The sequence below is a fragment of the Phaethon lepturus genome, unplaced genomic scaffold (assembly GCF_000687285.1).
Source record: "Phaethon lepturus isolate BGI_N335 unplaced genomic scaffold, ASM68728v1 scaffold14503, whole genome shotgun sequence".
Classification (NCBI taxonomy): domain Eukaryota; kingdom Metazoa; phylum Chordata; class Aves; order Phaethontiformes; family Phaethontidae; genus Phaethon; species Phaethon lepturus.
This window is the reverse complement of record NW_010531318.1, coordinates 40,412-63,209: the sequence shown is the minus strand read 5'-3', so window position 1 is coordinate 63,209 and position 22,798 is coordinate 40,412. Positions and strand designations below refer to the sequence as shown.

At 46.6% G+C, this 22,798-nt stretch overlaps 1 protein-coding gene across 1 annotated transcript in view; it reads right to left on the bottom strand.

Moving 5' to 3' along the window:
* Positions 1-7,663: 7,663 nt before the first annotated feature.
* The window catches only part of LOC104618815 (lipoxygenase homology domain-containing protein 1-like), a gene marked incomplete at its 5' end in the record, with an annotated part of 54,630 nt that continues 39,495 nt past the window's right edge, over positions 7,664-22,798 (bottom strand). The window contains 4 exons of the mRNA XM_010284514.1: positions 7,664-8,144; positions 10,709-10,870; positions 12,292-12,430; positions 13,545-13,715. Of these exons, the coding sequence (XP_010282816.1) occupies positions 7,664-8,144; positions 10,709-10,870; positions 12,292-12,430; positions 13,545-13,715 (953 nt within the window). The remainder of the gene's footprint in view (positions 8,145-10,708; positions 10,871-12,291; positions 12,431-13,544; positions 13,716-22,798) is intronic.

Genomic DNA, 22,798 nt, shown 5'->3' with positions numbered 1-22,798 from the left:
AGGGGAGGCAAAGAGGGGAGCCCCATGTGGCGCAAGGATGCAGGAGCCCCTTTCTTGCTGTGCCCGTGCAGGTAGGAGGGAGTGGAGGGGGACATGTGGTGGCATATAAGGAAGATAGAAGGAAGAAATTTTTCCCAATGAGGGTGGTGAACCCCTGGCCCAGGCTGCCCAGAGAGGTGGTCGATGCCCCATCCCTGGGAACATCCCAGGTCAGGCTGGACGGGGCTCTGAGCAACCTGCTCTGGTTGCAGATGTCCCTGCTCAGGGCAGGGGGTTGGACTAGATGGCCTTGAAAGGTCCCTTCCCACCCAAACTCTTGTATGGTTCTATGATTCTATGGTATATTTGCCACCAAGAGCAAGTAATGGCTTCTTGGGGAATGTGGTGGTTCCAGCACTGATGTCCATGGGTCAAGGAGTGATCAATCAATATCATCAATACCTACGGGCCTTGTTCCAGCAGCAGCAGATTGAAGCAGCATTAAAAATAATACTAATATTACTAATAATATGGACAAGCAAGGCAAGGCTTTGCTGCTAAAATACACTGTAAGCCGGTCTGGTCTGTCCAGGCGTGAGCTGAGGGCGAAGCAGGGGGAGGAACAGGGCAGTGGGGACCCTGGCCGGGCGGGGAGGGAAAGAGGAGCGCTTCCGATCCGCGCGTTTTCTTAAAGCCTATGCGAAAGTATTACTATTTGCCTAATGAACAAGCACAGTTTTTAAAAAAACAAACAAACAAAAAAAACCTTTGGTGAAGAAAAGCACCAAATTCCCGTGGTCTCGTGTGAGTGACTGATCCCAAGGTGCGTGAGAATCTACAGCGTCTGGAGTTGCATCGGTGTGTCAGGTTCCTTTGCGTTTAAATAATTTGTACGAGTAGCTTGCGATAATAGGATGAGTTTAAAAACAAAATGAAACAAACAACAAGAAATCTCTAGGAACAAAACATTGATAGTTTACAGGGTTTTGTGAGTTTAAATGCCTTATATTTAACAATCATAATTTATGACTAACTTGTAGATATTGTGGGTTCTTATTTAATTATTTTTATAGTTGTTTTTTGCATTTTTAATTATAATTTATTTATTTAGAAATTAATACTAATTTTTTTTATTACTCCTATTACCTCATTTTTGCATTGTTTCTGGGAATGGAATGCTTTGCATGCATCGGTACTTTAAAAAAACTTAAACATGGGATGTGGGGGGTAATGCTTATCTTGTCAAAAAAAAAGAGAAAAAAATCAGGGTGTGTGATTACAAACTGTATTACTGTGGTGCTGTTACCTTGGATACATTCCATAAAAATGCAAACCTTTGATTCTGTATGCTGTGACATAGTGGAAAACTGCAATATAGTGACTGTGTTTAGCACATATATATGAATATTATTTGCACTCATAATCAAACTCCGGTGATCCTTTCACTTGCGTCCTTGCGCATTGACGGCGACTAACAGCGCTCTGCAAAACCAAAATGTTTCGGCCGATTCTTGCTACTGCCCTGTCCCCGACGCCGCTGGTGATGCGACTGCTCTTGCTGCTTGTGTTACCCTGCAATAACGCCCGGCTTGGGGCAACGCATGCATTTAGTGCAAGACTCTGCAAATTGCTTCAAAAGCCAAGGAAGGAAGCCCAGGCGTGGTGGCTCTGCCCAATTTTTGGTGCCTGTCGGTGCTCGGTCTGGCTCTTTTCACCCCCTGTGCATGCACCCCGGCTGGGCACTGCGGGGAGGATGAAGGAGGCAGTCGATTGAGCCTGAGCTCGGAGGCAACCAAACTGAGCAATTCGTTGCAATTTTAAAGGGTTGACCCCTGGTCTAGCTGAGAGGGGCTGGGATGGACGTGGGAGCAATTCGGCATCCCTTTGTAAGGTCTGGCCATGAGCATCCGCTGTGACCCAGCTGTGAAACGTGCATGGAGCAGAAGCCCTCGACACTGATCTTCTTGATCAGTTGGTTTCATCCCCGCTGTGAAGGGGGAAACCTCAACTTGGAGCTTTTTAACCCACTCTAGAGCTGGGACCTGCACCAGAACCCTCCCGTCTCCAAGGAGGGGTCAGCCCCAAGCTGACGTCCCACTCCTGCAGTTGGTGGCCAAGCATCCCCAGCCCCAGCCCCGGCCGCGCCGCTCTCGCAACGCACTGCCCTTTCCCCAAAGGCTCCTGAATATCAAGCGCTGAAGCCTCGCACGAGGGCTGGAGCACCTCTGATGATATTTTAAGCTTTAAGCCATGACCGCTCTTGGTCAGCACAGATGCTTGGCCGTGTACGGACAGAAGTGGGGTTGGACACTTGTGCTCAGCCGGTAGCCGTCCCCTGCAAAAGGCTTTAGATGCAATTCTCTTTTGGGTTAGAAAGGCACAAAATGACTGTACCTTAAGTTTTTTCTCTCTGTCCCTTCAGGGTGCTGCTCTGCTTTGTTGACTTTGCCTTACCCTAGGTTTAAAACCTGTCTGTGTTTTTTTCCTTGCTGCTCTGTAACACCCCTCCCCGGCGGCCTGGAGCTGCGGTTCTGAGCCGTGCGGGGACAGAGGGTCGGCTGTTCCCCCCGCAAAGACACTGTAAAAGAGATGATAAGTAAAACAAGGAGCGAGCGAACAAAAATCCTCTCCTTTAATGACCCGGGCTGGTGAAAGGATCACCCACATTTTTGTACTCCTACTGCTGTTCTGTTGTGCTGTGCAACATTTTGCTACATAGACTATTTTATAGAAGAAAGCTAGAAAAATATTTATTATTAATATTAAAGCAATAGTGCATTGAAGAAATGAAAAGACATTAGAAATTGTGTAAATGCTTAGATTCACTTTTGGTGGATTTTTTGTACTTTATTTATAACTAATAAAACAAACTGCATTGCTAACTATAAACCTGTGCCACGCAGAAGTCACCTGGCAAGGCGATCGCTTGGTCTTTATTTACTGCTGGTTTCTTGTTTCTTTGGGTCGGCGTCAATTCTTCTTTCGCTCCTTATGCCTTTGGACTTTGAGGTGCACAAGGGACACCGATGGGGTATAGAATGCTCTGCCCAGTTGGTCTGCAGAGGCTGTTGGTGCTTGAGCTCCATGGCAGAGGCGATGTGAGGCTCTCCGCACCGGGCACACGACCGTGCGTGATGGCCTGTAGCACCGGTTTTGTGATGAGGTACCAAAACCACTTTCTAGAACCAGGACGGAAATTGCCTGTTAAAGAGAGATTTCTCCTCTGAACACATCTCACAGTGCCTGCAGGGTATCTCTAGCAAGTCCTGCGGAGATATCGACAGGTCCTCCACCCTCCCAGTAGAGAAGCATCTCCCTCCCTGTGGGTCTCCTGTTTAATGACTAAGGAAAGAGAAAGTTATTGGAAGAAAAAAAAAATCCTCCAAATGAATACAGATATATTCGAGGGTATTTTCAATCCTTTTGTTACCTGTTGGAGAATCCAGAGGTATTTATATACAGCCAACTTTGCATCCTGCACAGCTTATTTCATAGGTCCTCTTGCACTTGTATTTTTTCCCACAATGAACGATGCCAGCCTCTGCTCCTACCCGCTCTCGATTTGGCTGTTCCTCCACATGCATTTCATGCAGAAAGGCTGAGACCAGTCCCCAGCTTTGACTATGTGATTAGACTAAATAAGCCTTGGAGAGAGGTGGCTGCTGATCATAGAGATTTGGTTCCCGTAGTGGAAGGGAATTGCCGGCTCCTCCAGCATCCAGCGAAGGCTGCATAAGGGATGCACCATATTCAGGCAACGCGGAGCTCCCTTTATAGGAAGCTTTCACAAATTCAGAAAACAGAAAACAAGTTAAAAATTACCTGCTGGCCCAGCTGGGGAAAATCTCGGTTGCTCGCTGAGGTCTTGCTGATGTCCTTCAGAAGGGTAATTATGCCGAGAGGGTTGCTTGAGGTGGCAATGGGTTTTGCTTCAAAGCTGCCGCAGCAAATGCGCCGCCACCATCTGATAACGGCCCTGACGCGCGCAGCGAGCAGTGCCCGGTGGCTGCGCCGGGGAGGGAGAGGGGTTGTGCCCATTAAGGCATAACAGCACGGACCATGTTGCAATGTCTTTATTCACTGCCAGCATCTGCTCTTGCAGCAGCTGCCCGGGGCCAGGAGGCTTAGCCCTTATTTGTGTTTTGTAAGTATTTAAATCCTCTGCGGGCCCGCAGGTTGCAGCTCAGGGCTGTACAACCCCATCAGTAAATATCTTTTTCTTTGGTTGTTTTTTTAAAATGGAGCTTTTTTCTATGTCAGAGTGGACCTCTACACATAATGATGGGGCAGGGGAGATTATAAGATGGATACTTCAGAGCCCTCAGTTACTCTGCCCTCATGCACGTGAGGTTGGAGTAGGTACATGATGCTGTGCAAAATGTTTCACAACAATTTCATGGAGATTTTCCTGCAGCAAGAGACAACCAGTCCCTTGTAGCATTCAACACTGCAAAGGACTCCTTGGTTATACCTATTTCTACTGGTAGCACCCAAGTACTTTTGTAAACACAACACTTCATTGGCCTCCCAAAACGATGGGGACCACAGAGATGATGGGGTAGCCTGGTTTTGCAGACTCCCACTGAGTGCCACCATCCTTGTCCTTTGCTCTTGCTTCTCATCTACATTAATGCTTCTCGGAAGAAGGAATGTACATTAAAACCCCACCAATTAAGAAAAAAAAAGCAAAAAAAAAAAAAGGTAGAGTGTGGCGGGGATAGCAGGAGCTGTGCATCTGCCTAACATACAGCTTTGGGATGCTCTGCCCCGGCAGGCAGAGATTGCCTGAGCCCTGCAAAAGGCACAGCCCTGGGTCAATTTTGCCTTTTCTCCTCCCCAGTTCTCCGCTCGGCCAAGAACATGTCGGTTTTAGCAGCTTAATGAAAATCCAGCCCTTGGAAAAACTCCGCTGTTGCTTTTTTACTTTTGTGGCATTAGCTGTTGTAGCAACAGAAGGACTCCCCAGAGCCAGGGTGGAGTTGAGTTTTGTACAAACAAGGGGCATTTTTGAAGTCTTTGGAAGAAAAAAGCAGAGTTTTTTCATGCTTTGCCAAGGTTGCCTTCTTGGGAGGCAGTGAGGTTGCTGACCCTGTACCAGCAAACTCCCCCATGGCCTTTTTCAGGGCAGCATTGCCTGGAGTTCAGCACAGCTCTTGGGTTGGACATGCCCGTCCAGGGGTGGTAGGTGGTTCTGACGGCAACCCAGATATCTGCAACCCCACCTCTCACCTGCGCAGTGGTTTGGTGACACCGAAGACGTTTGCTACGTGTGATTACTCCCAGATGTGAGCACACCTCATACGTAAGCCAAGGATTTCTCTTTCCTCCTCGCCCCATGCAGGGATGGTGTGTGGCTCAGGAGCTGCCTCACCGCCTCCGGGGCTGGGAGCGTGGCGCAGCGCAGCTCCCACATGCGTCACGGTGCATTTGCGCAGGGGCTGCGGTGATGCAGCGATGATGCAAAACCAGCATCTCTGGCATCTCCACGCCAAGTGGGTGCTGGTACAGCATTTTAATGGGAAAAACTCCTATTTCGCTGCAGCACACATTTGGCTAAAAAAGGGACAAATCTATTGACAGGGAGGGTTTTTTCATGGGCTGGGGTGGGAAAAGCAGAGCGATCAAAAACCTGACCTTTTTTTTTGTTTCAAAACACCCACTGGGGATCGGCTGCTTCGCAATGACACTGCACAAGCACAGCAAAAGCAAATGTTCCAGACTCTGCTGGTGGGACATGCTGGCTGTTTGGGGAGCCTGAGCCCCATCCCAGCAGGGTCCCGGGGACGCAACATGCCTGCTGGCCCCCACACCCACCTTCAGCCCTCCTGAGATGTGTTCTGCTCCTCCTGTGAGCTCCCAGCCCTCGGCTCCATCCTTGCTCAGAGCTTGGTAGCACCAGTCTGCAGTGAGGAGGGAGAACACAGCCAGTAAAGGCTGCTATTATTATTATTCCCATTAGTGAGTAGCTGATCATTGATGAGGTTGATTACTGGGCTCATTTAAGCAACTTTCTCTGCTCCAAAACCATCAGTTACCATAAAGGTTTCTAAATGAATTAGCCTGAGCTATTATTTGCAAACTGGCACAGACAGACCTGCATAAGCTCAAGTCTTTTCAGTGGTGCCTGCTGCGGAAAATAAAGATGTGGTGCTTCCCCAGCCAGGCTTTGGTGGGATGCAGCAGCTTTCGAATATCCAGGAGCAATCAACAGCACTCGCAACATGCCCCTAACTCCTGCCTCAGCATCGTTAGCCTTTGCTGGGGCCTCCTTTGCCCATCACCAGGCAGGGATTCAGCAGTGGGACAGTCCTGCCTTGTGGCCAGGCAGGTCCAAGTAGCACCCTGCTCTAGCTGCAGATGTCCCTGCTCACTGCAGGGGGGTTGGACTAGATGGTCTTGAAAGGTCCCTTCCCACCCAAACCATCCTGTGATTCTATGATACTATGTCCCAGCCAAAGCATTGTCCCCAAAGCAGGGATTGAGGGGGTGGGTGGGCTCAGTGGCTTTAACCCAGTCTTGACCCATTTGATCCCCATTTGCACAAAGTACTTGTTTAAAACCAGCTTCTGGGAGGGGGAAAGAGCTAGGATATGGGTAGACCAGGAGGAAGGTCTCCTTATGGTGGCTCAGACATCCCGCTTTCACCTCCAAAGGACGTCCCCCGCTGCTTTGCTCCCTGGGGAGGGAGATGGGGCTCCAGAAGTAATGATTTGTAAACAGCTTTTCTTCTTGGTACCTGCTGAAATGCAAGTAGCCGGGAAGAGCTCATCTACAGGAGCACTGGCCCTTATCGCGGCTGGGAAATCCCTTCTCCATCACAGAAGAAAGCGAAGCAGCAATCCTTATTAAAAGAAAAAAAATTGAAATGAATGGCAGCTGCTCTGAAATGGAGTTGGTATTCAGGCCATATAGGGTAAGATTATCCTGAGACAGCTTTGAATATAGTTAGCACAGCTTCCTTGCAGTGGAATTGATTATTTGGTAGGTCTTTTGCTTCAGCCACTGTAGCTGTAGATCTCCTTTCTGGGCAGACCCTGATGAAACCAGCCCAAGCGCTGGGTCTGGCTTGAGGAGGAAAGCCCACAGGTGGAAAAAACCACCCAAATCCCACCACTTGAGACCTGGCTGGGTGGGTAACGGGTCCTTCCCAACCTCCCTGCAGAAAGCCCTGCTGTGCCCAGTGCTTTCAATGTGGCGTCTTCTGGAGGTGTGCACGTGTGTGTACAGACATGCAGTGTTCACTGTTGCCAGAAGTGGGAAAAACGGGGATCTCCAAGTTCAATTTTCTTAAATACATTGGCTCAATTATCTTATCCCTTTTACTCATCTTCAAGGGGAGCCCATCAGTCATGGAGGCCAGTGAGCTTTCCCAGACCTAGCAGGGCGAAGCACTGAAATCAGAAGATGGCATTTGAGCTGTTAAAGGATAATTTATGGCTCTGCTAGTTGTGGCTTTTAACCATAAATAAGTGAGAAATGTATTTATTTCATTCACAATTTTTTATGCATTTTAAAAAAAACAGTATTACTTTTACAAAATGTTAACCCAGGAAGAACATCTTGCTGCTAAAAATCTCTCAGTATAAAAGGCAGTGTTTTAAAAAGTAAAATGCAGTATAAAACGGTATAATGAGAAAAATATGCATGCACAAGGGACTGAAGCCCTCCTGCAGCCCTGCCCTCCTCAGTACCTAGGAAAAAGCTCCCTCCAGATTAACCCATCGCCCCGGTTTTCATCCAGCCACTTCCCGCAGGGAAATATGGTGGTCACGCCGGTGGCCGAGTTGGTGATCTCCACCCGCTCCACCAGCCAGCCTGGCGCCAGGCCACTGTTGTCGTGCTCAATCCGGACTTTTTTTAGCTCCCCCATGTCCAGTGTCTCCAGGTAAAACCTGTTGGTTTTGCCCCGCTCAAAGAGGTTCCTGAACTTTTGCTTCAGCGCCCGCTTTCCCGAGTCCCCGTTCAACCCGAAGATGGTGATGAACACGTTGGCGTCAGTCCCCGCTCCCTTTTCAAAGCCTGTGACCACGATGGTCTCATATTTGACTGGCACCAAGCTCCGGGCTTTGCTGGCAAAGCTCTCGGTGACCTTGGCACACTCAAAGACTTTGTAGTCCCGTCTCTTGTAACGCAGAGGGATTTTCACATTGCACCTGAAAAAGTATCTGCCAAAGGAAGATTAGCAGCATGTTAATGGTACGGATGGCCAGTGTACTGGGAAGATGGTATGGACTGAGCATGCTACTAAATTGCCCAGTATTAATGCTGTTTCAGTGCTTGTCCATGTGTGTTCTAGCACTAGAGTTTCTCTCTAGAAAGACAGATTGAACATTGCAACTGCAATTGGAAAACCCAGCATCTCCCTAGGCAGCCACGGACACCTCGCACCTGGGAGGGTTGGTGTGGGGCACTTGTCACCTCTTTTGCCCGTGCAGTAGCATGCCCGTTCACAAACCCACGGCAGCAGGACGAGCAATCCGCCCGGCAGCTACCGCAGCCCAGCGCTGCCGAGTACAACTGGTCTGAGAGCAGGGAGACCGGCAATTGCCCTCGCTGATGGTATGGTTAAGGTTGGGCTAGGAACTAGGAAAAAGAGAATGGGGAAAATGGGAGGAGGAGGTTTAAATCCCACCCTCCTTCCCCATCCTCAACTAGATCACGCAGCCCATCCTTAGCAGGCAAAAAAAAAGCATCGAGCACAGAAATGATAGGCACCAGATGCCGAAAGCCCTTGGCTCTGCAGTGCTGCCTCTGGGGACGTGCAGGGAGCACACAGCACATCCATACAGCACCGCGGACCTGGCGCCCGGCCAGAGGCTGGAGCACTCTGCTTTTAACGACGTATTTAATTTCCAACGATGCAGATCATTTCCAGATGAGTTTTTCCCCCTCCTCCTCCCTTCGCCAAACTGCAGCAGGTCCTCCTGGAGGGAGCGTAGCTGGATGGCAGTGCCTGCGCCTAAAATAAACACCTGGAGGAAGGCTTACTGGGATTCCAGCAGTACTGTGCTTCTTAAGTGCTTTCAACACTTTTGACATTTTCTGCAGCCAAAGGAAAGCACTCCTTTCTCTGGAAAGAAGCTTTGTAAATGAGAAATACTGGTGTGAGCAAAATTTTAGGCTCAGGGACAGAAAACCTGCATGAGAGTGGGGTGGAGAGATTGCTCGTTGCTGCAGTTTTATTTCCTGGGCTAACATAGTATCTCATAGTCTGGAGTTATAATGGAGCATGCCAGTCTTCATGAGGGGCAAGAAGAAAAAAGATGACCTTTCTAGCCCTGGGATTTTCAAGAAAAAGCTTCTAAATAAATCCCTTTCACATACTAAGATCTACTACTAAAAGGCAAAAATCCCAGTGTAATTCAAAAATATTGCTGCAGCAATCTCATAACTCTTTTAATTTGATCTTTGGCTTGACTGGGTGGAGTTTTTTTGATGCTTGGGTTCAAGAATATCTGAAGCAAGAGCTTGGTCTCATAGTGAGATCTGCTCCAGTTGACCGTTTGCAGAGCAAACACCACTGTGAAGTGCTGCATCTGTGGAGCCACAGCTCTGCTTCAGTGCGACGACAGGCTGCAGCCTTTACTGGTATCTCCCGGCTGCCCTCTTTAATTTACAACTTCAAAAAAACTGGGGCTTTATGAGAAAATCTTTGGCACCTTCCAAATATACTACTTCAGCAGTTTCAGCATGCTCCCAGTCAGTTTAGTGCATGGATTTGGCTGCACAGATGGACTTTAAGGGTTCCAGGTTTTTCCCCACCAGAAGAAAAGAACATGTTTTATTATATAATTGACTGAGTTTTCATTCAGCAAATATTATTGTGGCTCTTCTGCTGGCTGATTCATTTGCTAGGAGAGACTCTTAGCTTCTAAAAAAAAAATCCACTTCAAGGGTTTCTTCTTAAACACTCAATTGTCTCAGCTGGAACAAACTCCTTATAGTTAAATTCTTTAGCAGCAATGGAAATGTGATGGAGAAGAAAAGAAATCCACAATTAACACTGTGGATATTTTCTCTGAAGGGTCGTTTGTTCTGATTTGACAATCTTCTCCGGTTCCTGCATAGTCCTTGTGCTATCATCTGCTTCCTGAGTTGTGAATGTCACCTCTTCCAAAGACGGGCCTCAGACCAAAGCGTGTAAGACCTGACGTGTTCAGGGCTCTTCAGACATGTCCATTTTTCAGCCGTGGAAGATTTCATATTCAAATATTCAGTCATATTCAAATCAGAGTAGCTGAGCTGCATGCAACATTTCCAGTGAGCCTTTTGGACCATACCAGAAGGATCTCTCATCCAAACCAATGTGAACTGGAGGTTCAGGTTTTGTCTCACTCTCAGATCTTTTCTAGGAGCTCTTTTTACAAGACTTACCTAAAGGCCATTCTGTGCCGAGCATCCTACAAACCCCTTAAATTTCAGTCAATTTAAATATTTTTCACAAGCTGAGACATTAATTTATCATAGCAGCGAGATTCACCAAGACAACTTGTCATAAATTTATCTGCACGTGCAGGTGCCCTCTCTAGCGACTCAGAAATTGCCCAGGCAAGTCAGCTGTGGGCTCGACACACCAAACAGCTTGTTCTTAGCTTTCAGAAAGGAATGAAGATTTGGTAAGACTTTCCACTATTGCTCAAGTCTGAAAAGCTTAGGAGGACACATGTGGAGCTGCTCAGCATCCCCATGCCCTCCCAGAGCAGCTTCTTGCAGATGAGAAGGCACTTACTTGTTGCAAAGCTCCGTCTCCGTTACGATAATCTCTTGGACATGCCAGAAGACATCAGCTTTTGCAGATGACTTCTTTCCATCTTTTGGGCAGTGACCAACACAGATGGCTGCAATATCACCAACATTCTTTGAAGAAAACTGAAATGTGTCTGTTGCTCCCCTATGAGAAACAGGGAGCAGTTTCAGTTAGTGTGTTGAAGGCTGGCAGTCACTTGTCTCATACGGACATTAAGTAATTTGCACATGGCTACAGAAGATAGAAGATAAGTCTTCATTTAAAGTAATTTGATTTAACCTACCATCATTCAACACAAAGTCTAATTTCCATATTTAAATTTAGTATTTTCTCTGATTAGGTGTGATACTTTAAATTGTTGCCACTAGGACTTTCCAGGATAAACCGTTCCACACACAAAATCAATTTGCTGCATTATAGATAAAGCTAAAGAATGACTAATTTCCCTTCCGGCACTTATTCATTCATCCTTGACAGATACTGTATCTGTTACACATCTACCCACCATAGCTGTTTTAAATTTGCTAGTTCTGCCACTCTTCCTGAAGCTCAGCTTGAAAACAGTTTAGAGAAAAAAATAGGTCTCTGTCAAACCCTTGGCTGGCTCCCTGTCATGTCCCATGCATATCTGTTAGGTTTATCTCCTTGGACCGGTCCTTATTCCAACCTGCCTCCAAGGATGGACTGTGACTAATGCTTTGGAGAGTGGTGTCTTTAACTCCGCTGTAGACACCATCAGCTGAAGGTCAGGAGGAAGCTCCTCCTGATCTTTCCTGTTTCACAGGAAATCTCAGCCATTCATACTAGAGTCCACGTCAGCTGTAATTTCACCTTTCTTTTCAGAGCCACAGGAAAAACCTTTCCTCCCTGCAAAGCAACAGAACCTCAGCAGTGTCCATGACTTTGAAGAGGTTCCCGTTTCCTAAGAGTGTGCTGTGTCCTTAAACAAAGTAGAAAACCTGTCTCACACCTGGAGCACTTCGGTCCCACATGGGAGAAGGAATCTGCCCCACGTTAGATAGATGCGCCTCCAGCTCGTCGGCGCCCAAGGCTGATACTCATCTCTCCTCACACGACAGTGATCTTTCAGCCTTACTTTGCCTGGAAAGTCAAATCTGAGCAGCTCTGACAACATTTAGCCTCCAACTATTTTTACTTTCTCTCTGATTCCCACTGCCAGTGAGATGCTGTAAAAGGAATTAAAAACACCTCCAGCTTCCTTCTGCTCCTCCCAGCTCAAAAATACACAACCTCCCCGGCGGCTCACCAGAAGCCCATTTGCACTTACTAATACAAAACAACACACACACATGCATCATCTACATTTTCTTGTACCAAATGCCTTTTTCCTATCATTGTAAAACCTGCTCTGTGTCTGCCCATCAGAAACTGATTTTACAGCTTCCTTTTACTCCAGGTGAGAAGCCACTAGGCTTTTTGGAAGGTGGATGAGAAACAGCATGTCACAAACGCAACTCTGTAAACCATCCTGGAGAAGAGGTGGCATTTGTAGAAGACACACAGTGGGTGGGGAGTTCCTCTAGCCCACCAGCCAGACCCACTACCTTTCAAATCTCCTTTTCTTGGAGGAGTTCTCCATAAGGAATTCTTTCGAGCGGCCCAGCTTTCCTTCTAAGATGATCCAGATGTTTTCCTTTGTTTCTGCATCCTCTCTGTCGCTTGTTACTGTGACAATCTCATAGGCTTTAAAGCATAATTAACACACACGTTAAACAGAAAAGGAAGAGCAGATGGCCAGAAAGTTCTCTTCATTTGGCTGTCACTTTGCTTAAAAACTCGCTTCCTAATATTTATCACAGCACACCAGAAAGCACTTGCAAAATAAGGATGGAACCACACTGAAGCCTGTGGGACTTTAGACTTCGGCGTGCTTTGGATTTCACACAGGGGTAGAGTACATGAAAAATATAAGTACTGCTTGATCAGCTGGCAAGAGTAGACGGAGCTGCTCTTGAACAAGCTGTGTCCAGCTCCCTGCTGCACTCAGCACTCCTTTTTTAACACAGCCCAAATCCTACAGTTTTTGTGCCACCATTCCTAACAGGCCAGTGAGGGTATCCAGGTCCCCCACAGGATACGCTCAGATGCTGTGGTGGCATGTAAGTACCTAAAATGGCAATCACAAGGTTGATTTTTGCAGGGCAGAGTGAAATCACACTAAAGTAATGTGATTATTGACTCTCCAGGACTCTCCTGAAGAAGAGCACTGCAGTGCAGGAGTTCTTGAGACGTACTTTGCATATTATCAGTGTGGTTAAATAACTCTTGCTCTCTCTCTAGCTCACCACATTAGACACCAGTGTATTACCTTGGACTCAGTGGAATTATCCAGAGCAGACCCAGGGCTATGGGATGTTAAGCTCAGCCATCATGTTCAGCTGGGATACTTGAGCTAGTAGCCCAGAACATGTTAAGGAGGAAGCTGGAGCAATGTTACTTACAAAGCTTTAAGGACTAAACTTATTTTCCACCTCAAAGATTCAAGCCTATTATTTCTAATGAGACCATAATCATGTGTCCTTATGGCTTACTGCTGGATTGAACTGCTGCAGATGGGTCCCTCTTAGGTTTCAACCCAGAATGAGATCTTTTTGTTCCTCATAAATCCTGATTTGTTTTTTTCTTACCACAACGTTGCACTTTTGCACTAAAGGGTACCTTAAATAATCCAATCCTTAAAGCCTGCAAATACAAACACCTATTGCATGGGAACCCTTAGTGGAGCAGCTTGGAGGAGATGTGGTCCCAAGGCCTCTGAGGTCCCTCAGCAAATGCCACAAGTCAACTCTAAACTTACCAGTCCGTTCCTTCAGTTCCAGGATGTCATTATTGGCACAAGCCAGTTCCCTTATGAGCTGCCCATCATCTTCACCTTTAGCCAGCCAGCGATCACACTGGAAGCGGAATGTCTTGTCCATGGCGCAGTCCTTCACGTCAATATACTCCAAGTGCCAACCTGGTGCGATTCCTAGCAAAACAACAAAATAAAAAAGATTTGGATATTTTCACAAGGTAAGGAGATGGATACTTCTCCTTGGTAGCACTCTGCTGAAATGATTGGTATTTGTTTCAGATAATGTCACCAGTGAACAGACATTGTTCTGATACCAAAAGCAATGTTGGCTTGCTCAAGACCATAATCCGATCCCCCTTCTAGAGTCAGGCCATACTTTTGAGGGGGTTGCTGGCTTTTGATCAGATATAAAGGTGTTAGAGCATGCTCCTGGATAAACTAGATTTCAAGCTCTCTGGGGAAGGGATCATCATTTGTCCTTGCCCAACACTTTATATGAGATGGGGCTTCTGCAATACCAGTAGCAGCAGCAGTGAGCAGGGACAGCCAGGGCCGACGTGCCCGCTGTAAACATACCAACACAGGGACCGTCCCAGTAAGAAGCACAACTGTGGCTTATGGACAACAAACCTTTACAAAGCCCCAGGGACATCAGGGCCCTGCAGAACTGTTTGCCAGAGCCAGAAGCATGAAATCTCCTGGATATCAAAGGGTTTGGGGGCAAAAGTTAATGGAGCAGCTTCTGTCACAGAAACTGCTTCAGATTCTTCCTTCCATTTTAAGAGAAACATGAAGTCTTAAAGTCAAAAGAGAAAGATATGAGTTTATGTTCCACCTAAACCCCACCCCTCCACGACACATGTCTGTGTTAAAAAAGACATAGTGGTGTGTGCATGGTTTGTGGTGGTCCCTTCAGATTTTGGGAATGCTAGTTGGTCACAAGCTGTACGTTTTAGTGTTTTCCTCTATGGCCCTTATTACCCCCAAACCCTTCATATTTGGATTGGAAGGTCAATTCCAACTTGCTGCTTTGACCCTGCCAGCTAGCACATGCAAGGAAATTACCCATGTTGTCCTGACTTTGCCGCCAGCCAGGGTGAGTTCACTAATGCTGCGACAGGACATGAACATAGGACAGACTAAAGTGATGGATGCTCCAGCAGGGACCACCAGATCACCTAACTTTTGCCTCGGGGCCTTCTGAGGAGTCATAGCTCCCTTTTAATTTTCTACTCCCCCCCCTCCCCTTTTTTTTTTCCCCAGTGAAAAAACAACTTGAAAGTGAAAAAAAAGGCATTTGGGAACATTTTCTTGATTTCTTTGTTGAAATAGAAGCCTTTGTTGAGCTTGGGGGGATGGGAGGTTCTGACAGCTCTACTTGCAAGTCCTGTTATTAGTCAGACAAAGAAAGGTTATGTTCACGATGAAAGATCTCTGCTGACATATTATTTACATCCCAGAGACATTAAACAGCTCTTGCTCTTCCAAGAACTCACTGCCATGTGCCTACTTCCTTAGTTTGCAAATATTAATCTTCTTTAGCCCACAAAAGAAAATTATAGCAGCTTTTTGAGTTATGTCAACCACTCACCCTGCTCTTGTGGACTGCGGTCCCTCCACACCATGTGCTGGCAGTTCTCTACCAGCCTCACAGCCGTTCCTGTTTTGCACTTCTTCTTCCTGAACCTTCTTCAAGCTAGGAAATAACCTGCTACAAAGCACAGACCTCAACCAAAGATACCATTTTCTCCTTAAATTGCGGGGGCACAGAACTGCAGAAATATTGTGGCTGGAAGATGTTCTCTCTGGAGAACATCTAATCCAACCCCCTGCTTAGAGTAAGCTCAGCTAAAGCAGGTTGAATTCTCCAAAAATGGGGACTCCCTGACCTCTCTGGGAAACCTATGCCAGTGTTTGATCTCCCGTGCACAGAAAAAAGCTTTTTTCTTATGTTTCAGTGGAATTCCCTGTATTTCAATCTGTGCCCATTGCCTCTTGTCCTGTCACTGGGCACTGGTGAGAAAAGCCTGTCTCCACCTTCTTTACTGTCCCGATCAGATACTTGTATGCATCTGGAAAATCCCCCTGAGCCTTGTCTTTTCCAAGTTGAATAGTCCCAGCTCTCTCAGCCTCTCCTCATACAGCAGATGCTCCAATTCCTTAATCGTCTTTGTGACCCTTCACTGGACTCACTCCAGCATGTCCTTGTCTCTCTTTAACTGGGAGGACAGTGCCATGTGCCAATGACAAGACCTGGGCAAATACCACAGGTGCAGCACCCAGGCAGGGGAGCTGGGTGCACCACCCGAACATGCAAGACCTCCTCCAGGCTCCAGCAGCAGGACAAAGGTACTAGAATCACAGGACAGTTTGGGTGGGAAGGGACCTTTCAAGGCCACCTAGTCCAACCCCCTGCAGTGAGCAGGGACATCTGCAACCAGAGCAGGGTGCTCAGAGCCCCGTCCAGCCTGACCTGGGATGTTCCCAGGGATGGGGCATCCACCACCTCTCTGGGCAACCTGGGCCAGGGGTTCACCACCCTCAGCGTGAAAAATTTCTTCCTTCTATCTAGTCTGAATCTGCCCTCTTTCAGTTTAAAACCGTCACCCCTTGTCCTGTCACTACAGGCCCTGCCAAAAAAGTCTGTCCCCACCTTTCTCCTCAGCCCCTCTCAGCCCTGGCAGCTGCAGGAAGGTCTCCCCGGAGCCTTCTCTGCTCCAGGCTGAGCCCCCCCAGCTCTCCCAGCCTCCAGCCCTCGGAGCGTTGCGGGGGCCTCCGCTGGCCCCGCTCCAGCAGGTCCATGTCTCTCCCATGCCGAGGGCTCCAGAGCTGGACGCAGCCCTGCAGGGGGGTCTCCCCAGAGCGGGGCAGAGGGGCAGAATCCCCCCCCTCGCCCCACTGGCCACGCGGCTTTGGGGGCAGCCCAGGACACGGTTGGCCTTAGGTTGGCACTCAGGGGGGTTTTGGGCTGGCATGCAGTACCCTTGCAGATCCTCACCGGTTTAGTGCCTCCTGGGCAGATCTTACCAAGTTCCCCAGGGTTCCCACTGCCACCTAACTGGAACAACTTTCTCTTTGGGGCTCTTTGGAAATTTATTCTAAACATGTTGGCAGTGTCAGTCATTAATCTTTTGGCAGGCTCATCTCCATTTAAGTTCAATGAACATCTCTGCAACATATTCAGGAGGCTGCCCTGCTTCCATCAAAACTTTAGTTAAAACAGTACAGGATGAAAGAAAGAAAACATCCCATCCTTCTCCAGCGAGAGAGATCAATGGCTGCAGACTGGGATAGAATAAATCAGTGATCTTAGTCTTGTTGCCAGCAGTGAACAGCATGATTGGGACAGGATCAGTGCTAAGCAAGGGTATCGGAAAGAAGCCTGAACGAGATGCACATACTCTCCTCCCCCTTCTCCAGCCTGGTCCCAGCAGCCGCTCACCAGGAGAGCTGCAAGAAAAACCTGCTCTTTTATCACAGGGAGAGCTGGGCCAGAGCTGGCTTTCCAGCACATGTTGGAGTTGAGGGTGAAGCAAGCACAAAGAGCAACTTTTCCTGGTGTTCTCTGGAAAAGATGCATTTATCAGCTCTGGGCTATTTAAAGAGCAAGGTCTGGGCTCTGTCAGGGGGTCGACACTGTAAAGCAAATACCAGCAGGGTGTCCCTTATAGCACAAGGGTACCTCAAATCACTGGCTGGTCACCCTTAGAAAAATGGTGCTACTGTCCCAAAGCATCCTCCTGTTTGCCTTAAAGAAAAAAATATTTCTCTTCCCTCCACTAGAACTGCTCTTTCCTTTTTGCTGTTTTCCTTCCTGACGGTGAGCAACTTAAATTAGATTAGGAGTCCTGGAAGCTGTAAAGAATCCTATATTGCTTTTCATTTCTCAAGGGAAATAATTCATCCCAGGTGAATGCTGAACTGGCTATGTCCAAAGCAGCACATCTTCCCACCCTGTCTATGTATGTCAGGAGTGGTGTCACATCAAGGGTTTCACTGCCACAGCATTAAACCCCATTTAAAATGCGAATGGAAGGATTGGTTTGGGGCTGAAAAAATGATTCCTCTTTACCAGACAAGGCATTGTTTTTCTTTTTTTTCAGACTGGGAGAATACACATTTAATTTCTTTTTGCATTGATCTGGAAAAAATGCTAAGTCCAGAAACGCACAGAGTCTAAAAGTGAGACTTTCCCTCTGCTGAGCTGGCTCTGTGGGCTGGGGAGCACATCAGTGGAAGGAGAAGAAACCATGTTTGCAGAACCACTTTTCAGGTCATGAAATCCTGGATTCAGGTTATTACCCTGTTTACATCTTCTGTTCCTGTGTGGCGCTTGCAGAGCAATGGGCTCAGAGACGTTACAGCACCTAAGAAGCAACAGGAAAGGAAACTACATCCCATACAGACGTAACCCCAGAGGAATCAAATCCTCAGTACAACTTGGTTTATGGAGCAGGCACCAGTGAAGAAGTGAGGAAGAGGAGCTAGAAAAGTGGTGTGGACGTAGTAGGGTGGACTGACTTTCCTAGGTCCTGTCCACTGCTCACGCAGCCTGGCTGTGCAGGAGAAACTGGAGGATCTCTGCAGTGGTGGCTCACCAGCCTTTCCCCTGGATGCTGTTGGATGGTGGATCCTGATCCACCGTGAAAGCCACAGCTGCTCCATCACTCAACTTTCAGCGCTTGCAGTTTGTACCCCATTGACGCCTCGACCAACAATACCAGGAGAACAAGGGCTCAGGAGCGAATCGACTGCACCAATGCCTTGGAGAGCATCGCGGGCTCTTCTGCAGTCACCCCTGTACAAACCAGGACCACTGCATTCATCTCCATTGCTGCTTTGGGGCAGAAGGGAGGAAATAGCACATATGTGAGCAGTTCCTGCTTGATTATGCAGGTCTCAGTCTTTAAAATAGTTTGGCCACCACTGTGCCTTTGTGGAAGATCCCCTATCACCATAACAAGCGTTCAATGTTTGTAACAAAAGGTACTTCCCTCCAGGCCTGTTTTGCTGCCATCAAAATCCCCAGCAGCAAACCTGCCCTAACAAAACCCGTGTCTGTGCCACGTAGGTTCCTTAATGGTCCGCAGCTGGAAGTGACATTTTCAATAGCGTGCAAAACATTTCAAATGTAATTAGAGGAGGAGAAGAGCTTTGGGGAAAACAGAATCACTTTGCTTGCTTGACTCTGGCAGTTGTATAATTTAGCGTCATGTTGGGAAATGTATTCTCTTCCCCAAGTGTTCTTATCCAAAAGAGCAGTTATTTGTCCCATTTATAGTCCTTTCCAAAAGGGCCCAAGCTGACAATTGGATGATGTTGAGCAAGGACCCTCTGTGTACATCTGCAAGATCTTCAAAGGACCCTCTTATCTCTTTCCCAGGCGAGGCTAGAAGTCTGTGCTTTCCTGACGTTGGACAGACAGGCTGGATCGTGCGCCTCTTGTCATGCATTTCTGCAGTGGTCAGCGCAATCGAGTCTGACGTTAGAAGTAGTAGATGTAACACAGATAATGACGTCACTGCTTCATTTAACTAATACCCGAACTTGCAGCACCAGAAGTTTCCTTTGCCCCTCTTGGGAACAGCCACCACTTGCACTAGCCTATATTCACCCCTAAAATATTAAGCTATTCTGACACACGCAGAAACATGGGAGGATGGGAGAAAAATTCTGAGAATAAACCATCTGGGTTCATCATTCACCAGGCACCTGGTCCCTGACCTTGCTCCAGTGAATATTAACTATTCCTTGCGAAATGAGATCTGATGGGATCAAATCTGTGCTGGCAGAACCACAGCCAGGCTTGGATACACACTTGTCCATGAAAGTTAAACTGTCTCCACTCTTTGCAGCCATATTCACCGACCTTCCCCTCTATCCCTTGTCTATCTGTAGGAGACCTTCTGTGGTTTGGTTTTGAAAGCAGCTGATGCCTGATCAAGGATAATAGTTGTCATTACTGGTGCTTACATTCCCATTGAAGTAAAAGAAAAATCCTGCTTGGGACATTGGCTGCTCAGGGGCCAGTGAAGAATTGCTGCTTCCCAGCCATTGACAACCATCAGCCAGCACTGCTCAGCCCCCTAATTGCTTTTTGTAAAAGATTTTTACATTTTCTGAAACATAAAGTAAAGACAGTTCATCAGCCTTGTGTGCTCTGACATTATTTATCTCCTGCCTGGTTAGATGACCATCCATCCCTAAATCCCACCACATGAGACGTCACCCAGAAAGTGGTGGGAGTTTTGATAGCAGCAGTCAGACCGCTAGAAAAGGAGGGTTACTTGTGAGGTGTTAAAATCGTAGCATCTAGCTTTGCATCAGTACATCCCAAAACACTTTAAGAAGGTGAATAATTTTTATCCCTAATTTACATAATTAAAAACGAGGTACAGGGATGTGATTTATGCAAGGTCATTCAGCAAGCCAGTGGCAGAATAAAAATAGATCCGTTTTGTATCTCTCTCCTTTAGGATCATGTTAGTTCACACCACAACCTTTCTGATCAGAGCAGACAGACGATGCAAAACCTCTCACAACCTTTGAAAAAGAAAAAGCTTAACACTTGGGACAGTTTTAGCAAATAGGTTCCCTGTCCCTCCTCCCCTTTTGTCTATGGAACTTGTTCAGTCCAGGATTTGACTCAGGTCAAAACCACCCATAAATTAGTCTCAGACAAAAAACCAAAACCAAAACCAAAACAAAACCCACATCTTACTGATAAACTACTCCTGTACAAAAACACTTAACAGCTCAGAGTGAAGATACAACAGTTTCTCAGATTATATTCTTGCAATTGAAGCATATTTTGTGTTTTACTGAAGCATACTTGATGCAAAAACATTTAACAAGGACACAGGATAATTTGTCCCCAAGAGGAGCAAAGGAGGCTTGTAGAAAAGAAACGTTTTTACAGAATTGATAATTCTACAGCTATATCTGGCCTTTTGGGCTCTTTCCATTCTGTAGTGAAGCGTTCTGCAGTTACAGGAGATTTGGGAAGAAATGAATGACTCTGCAATGTCAACACTGAAGTCTTCACCTTCTCTCCAAGTCTGCTGTTTTGTTTGCTTACATCTTTTTTTTTTTTTCTACTTAATATCAACTCTGGACTGTGAGATCTTTGCTGTGTCTTTTGCTTGGCTGTACTGCCTGTAGCACATCTTTGTGACTGAACTGTTGAGTGTAAGGAAAAAACCTGCCGTTGAAGAGGGAGGAAGGTGCATAGCATGTGAGGAGGGCTCTGTGGGTTGGTGCTGGGGTCTCCCGAGGTGCTGAAGCCAGATTTGGGCAATCTGAAGGACTAAGCAGCCATGGCATGGTTGTTGGCATGCTACACAGGTCTGCAGCGTGCATGCCTGTTTGTGCCTTGTCTAAGGTGTTGACTTCAGTCCATGCAGAAAGATGCAGGAGTTGACATTTTCTTCCTCTGTACTGAGCCATCAAGAAAACAGGAGGGATGATGGATTCTCGTCTCCTTGGGCAGTTTTGCATATCTATTTCTCTTCCTCTGACTTTATATTTACAGCAAAAAATATTCAACAAATTTGCCCCATGGATCAGCAGAGTTTATGAAGCAACAGTTAAGTGCTGAGAAGACTGCTTAGAAAAGCCCTTCTCAAGTCTGATGGCTGAGCAAATCCTTACAAAGGGCTAAAAAGGCAGATATTTAGGTTTCTTTTAATACTTTATGGCCTACAAATGCCAAAAAGGCTTGGAAACATGTCTCTGAATTGCAGAAACATATCCCTGTAAAAGCCATGTCCTCAGAGATCAAGGCCTGGGCAATTCAAGATCTGATCGAAGATACTGCTCCTTAAAAAGGTAGTTCCTTCAGAGAAAGAAAAGGAAAAACAAGGGTATAGCAATGCTTTTGACTTGGGTCCAGATCAAGAAAGGGGGATAAGGTACTTTCTCCGCTGGAAGAGCCACATAAAAGGAGTCACTGGGGCAGTTAGGCTATTTAAAACTCAATTAGACAATGTCAAACCAGTCGGTGTAATTGAGAGAAGGGCCCTGTTGAAGCAAAGAAGAAGCTGGGCTGCATAACCTTGGTATTTACTTCTGTCTTTGCTCCTATAATAACAGAGAAGTCTGGTTTATCGGTAATTAGACTCTTCCTGGCTCCCCTTGGCTGATGGCTACTGAGATAATCAAGAACCTGAAATTAATGACTTTAGAAAGACTGCTTATCCTCTGGGTTCAAATCTACTCAGGCAGATGAGGGAGCTAAATCCAGATTTCCCACATCTCCTTGTTGCAAGGAGAAAAAGGAAACAAAAAAAGGGGGGAAAAAAGCTTTTTATAGGTAAATAATTCCATTACTGAGATACTGACAAACTTTAAGCCACTATTCCAGAATGGTGATTTAGACCTTAAACCAGAGAAAAAATTGAGGCCTATATTTAGAAAGCCAGCATTTCTACAGACCTACAGATACTGATCTTGCATAAATGTAGAAGTAAATGAACTCGGATATGAGAAAATACATAGTGCCTATCTGAGATCAGGAGATGGGGAGTCTGGAAGCGGTTAAATTTGCTCAGGGAGTCTCAATATATTAGGTCGAACATCAGTATCTCAAAGTAAACAGGGGCAAGATAAAAAGACATGCAGCAAAACTTAAAACTAAGTTTCATTCACAGAAATTCATTGTTACCAGACTCTTGCTGGTGAGCTCTAAACATATGAAAAATCAGGAACAAGTTCCTTGAAATTGCACTTGTGAAGTCTCTAAACCGCCTGTTTTCAAATGAATGCCTATCAATTTTGCTCAAGTCAGAGGAATTAGATGGGGGTTTCATTCCTCCTGTATATCTCATACAGAAATGCCGCTCAGCAGTTTTTGCGGGGAAAATGGCATTTAAAGGCATTAAAGTGGGACCATAAAACTGACATGCTTTTCCAGAGGAGGTAAATGCAGTGTTTGCAATTTAAAGACCTTCTGACAGTCTTTGCCATTGCAATTACTGTCTCTTCAACTCTGAACACCCCACTGCAGTCAAATTTCAGTGAAAAGATAAACAAAAGTGGGATGTGAACTGGGAGCAAAGCCACTGCAGCAAAGCTTCACTGATGGGGATGGATGCTGAGCTGGATTTCATGGCAAAGTAGCCACCTTGGGCAAGCCACTTAAATGTATTTTATCCTGAAATGGCGGCAGATTGGTTGACTTCTTGCTGGGACCAGGTGATGTCTGAAAGGAAAAGAAGCCTTTTGATGGTTAGCAGTTCCCTTAAGTAGCTAAAGGCAGC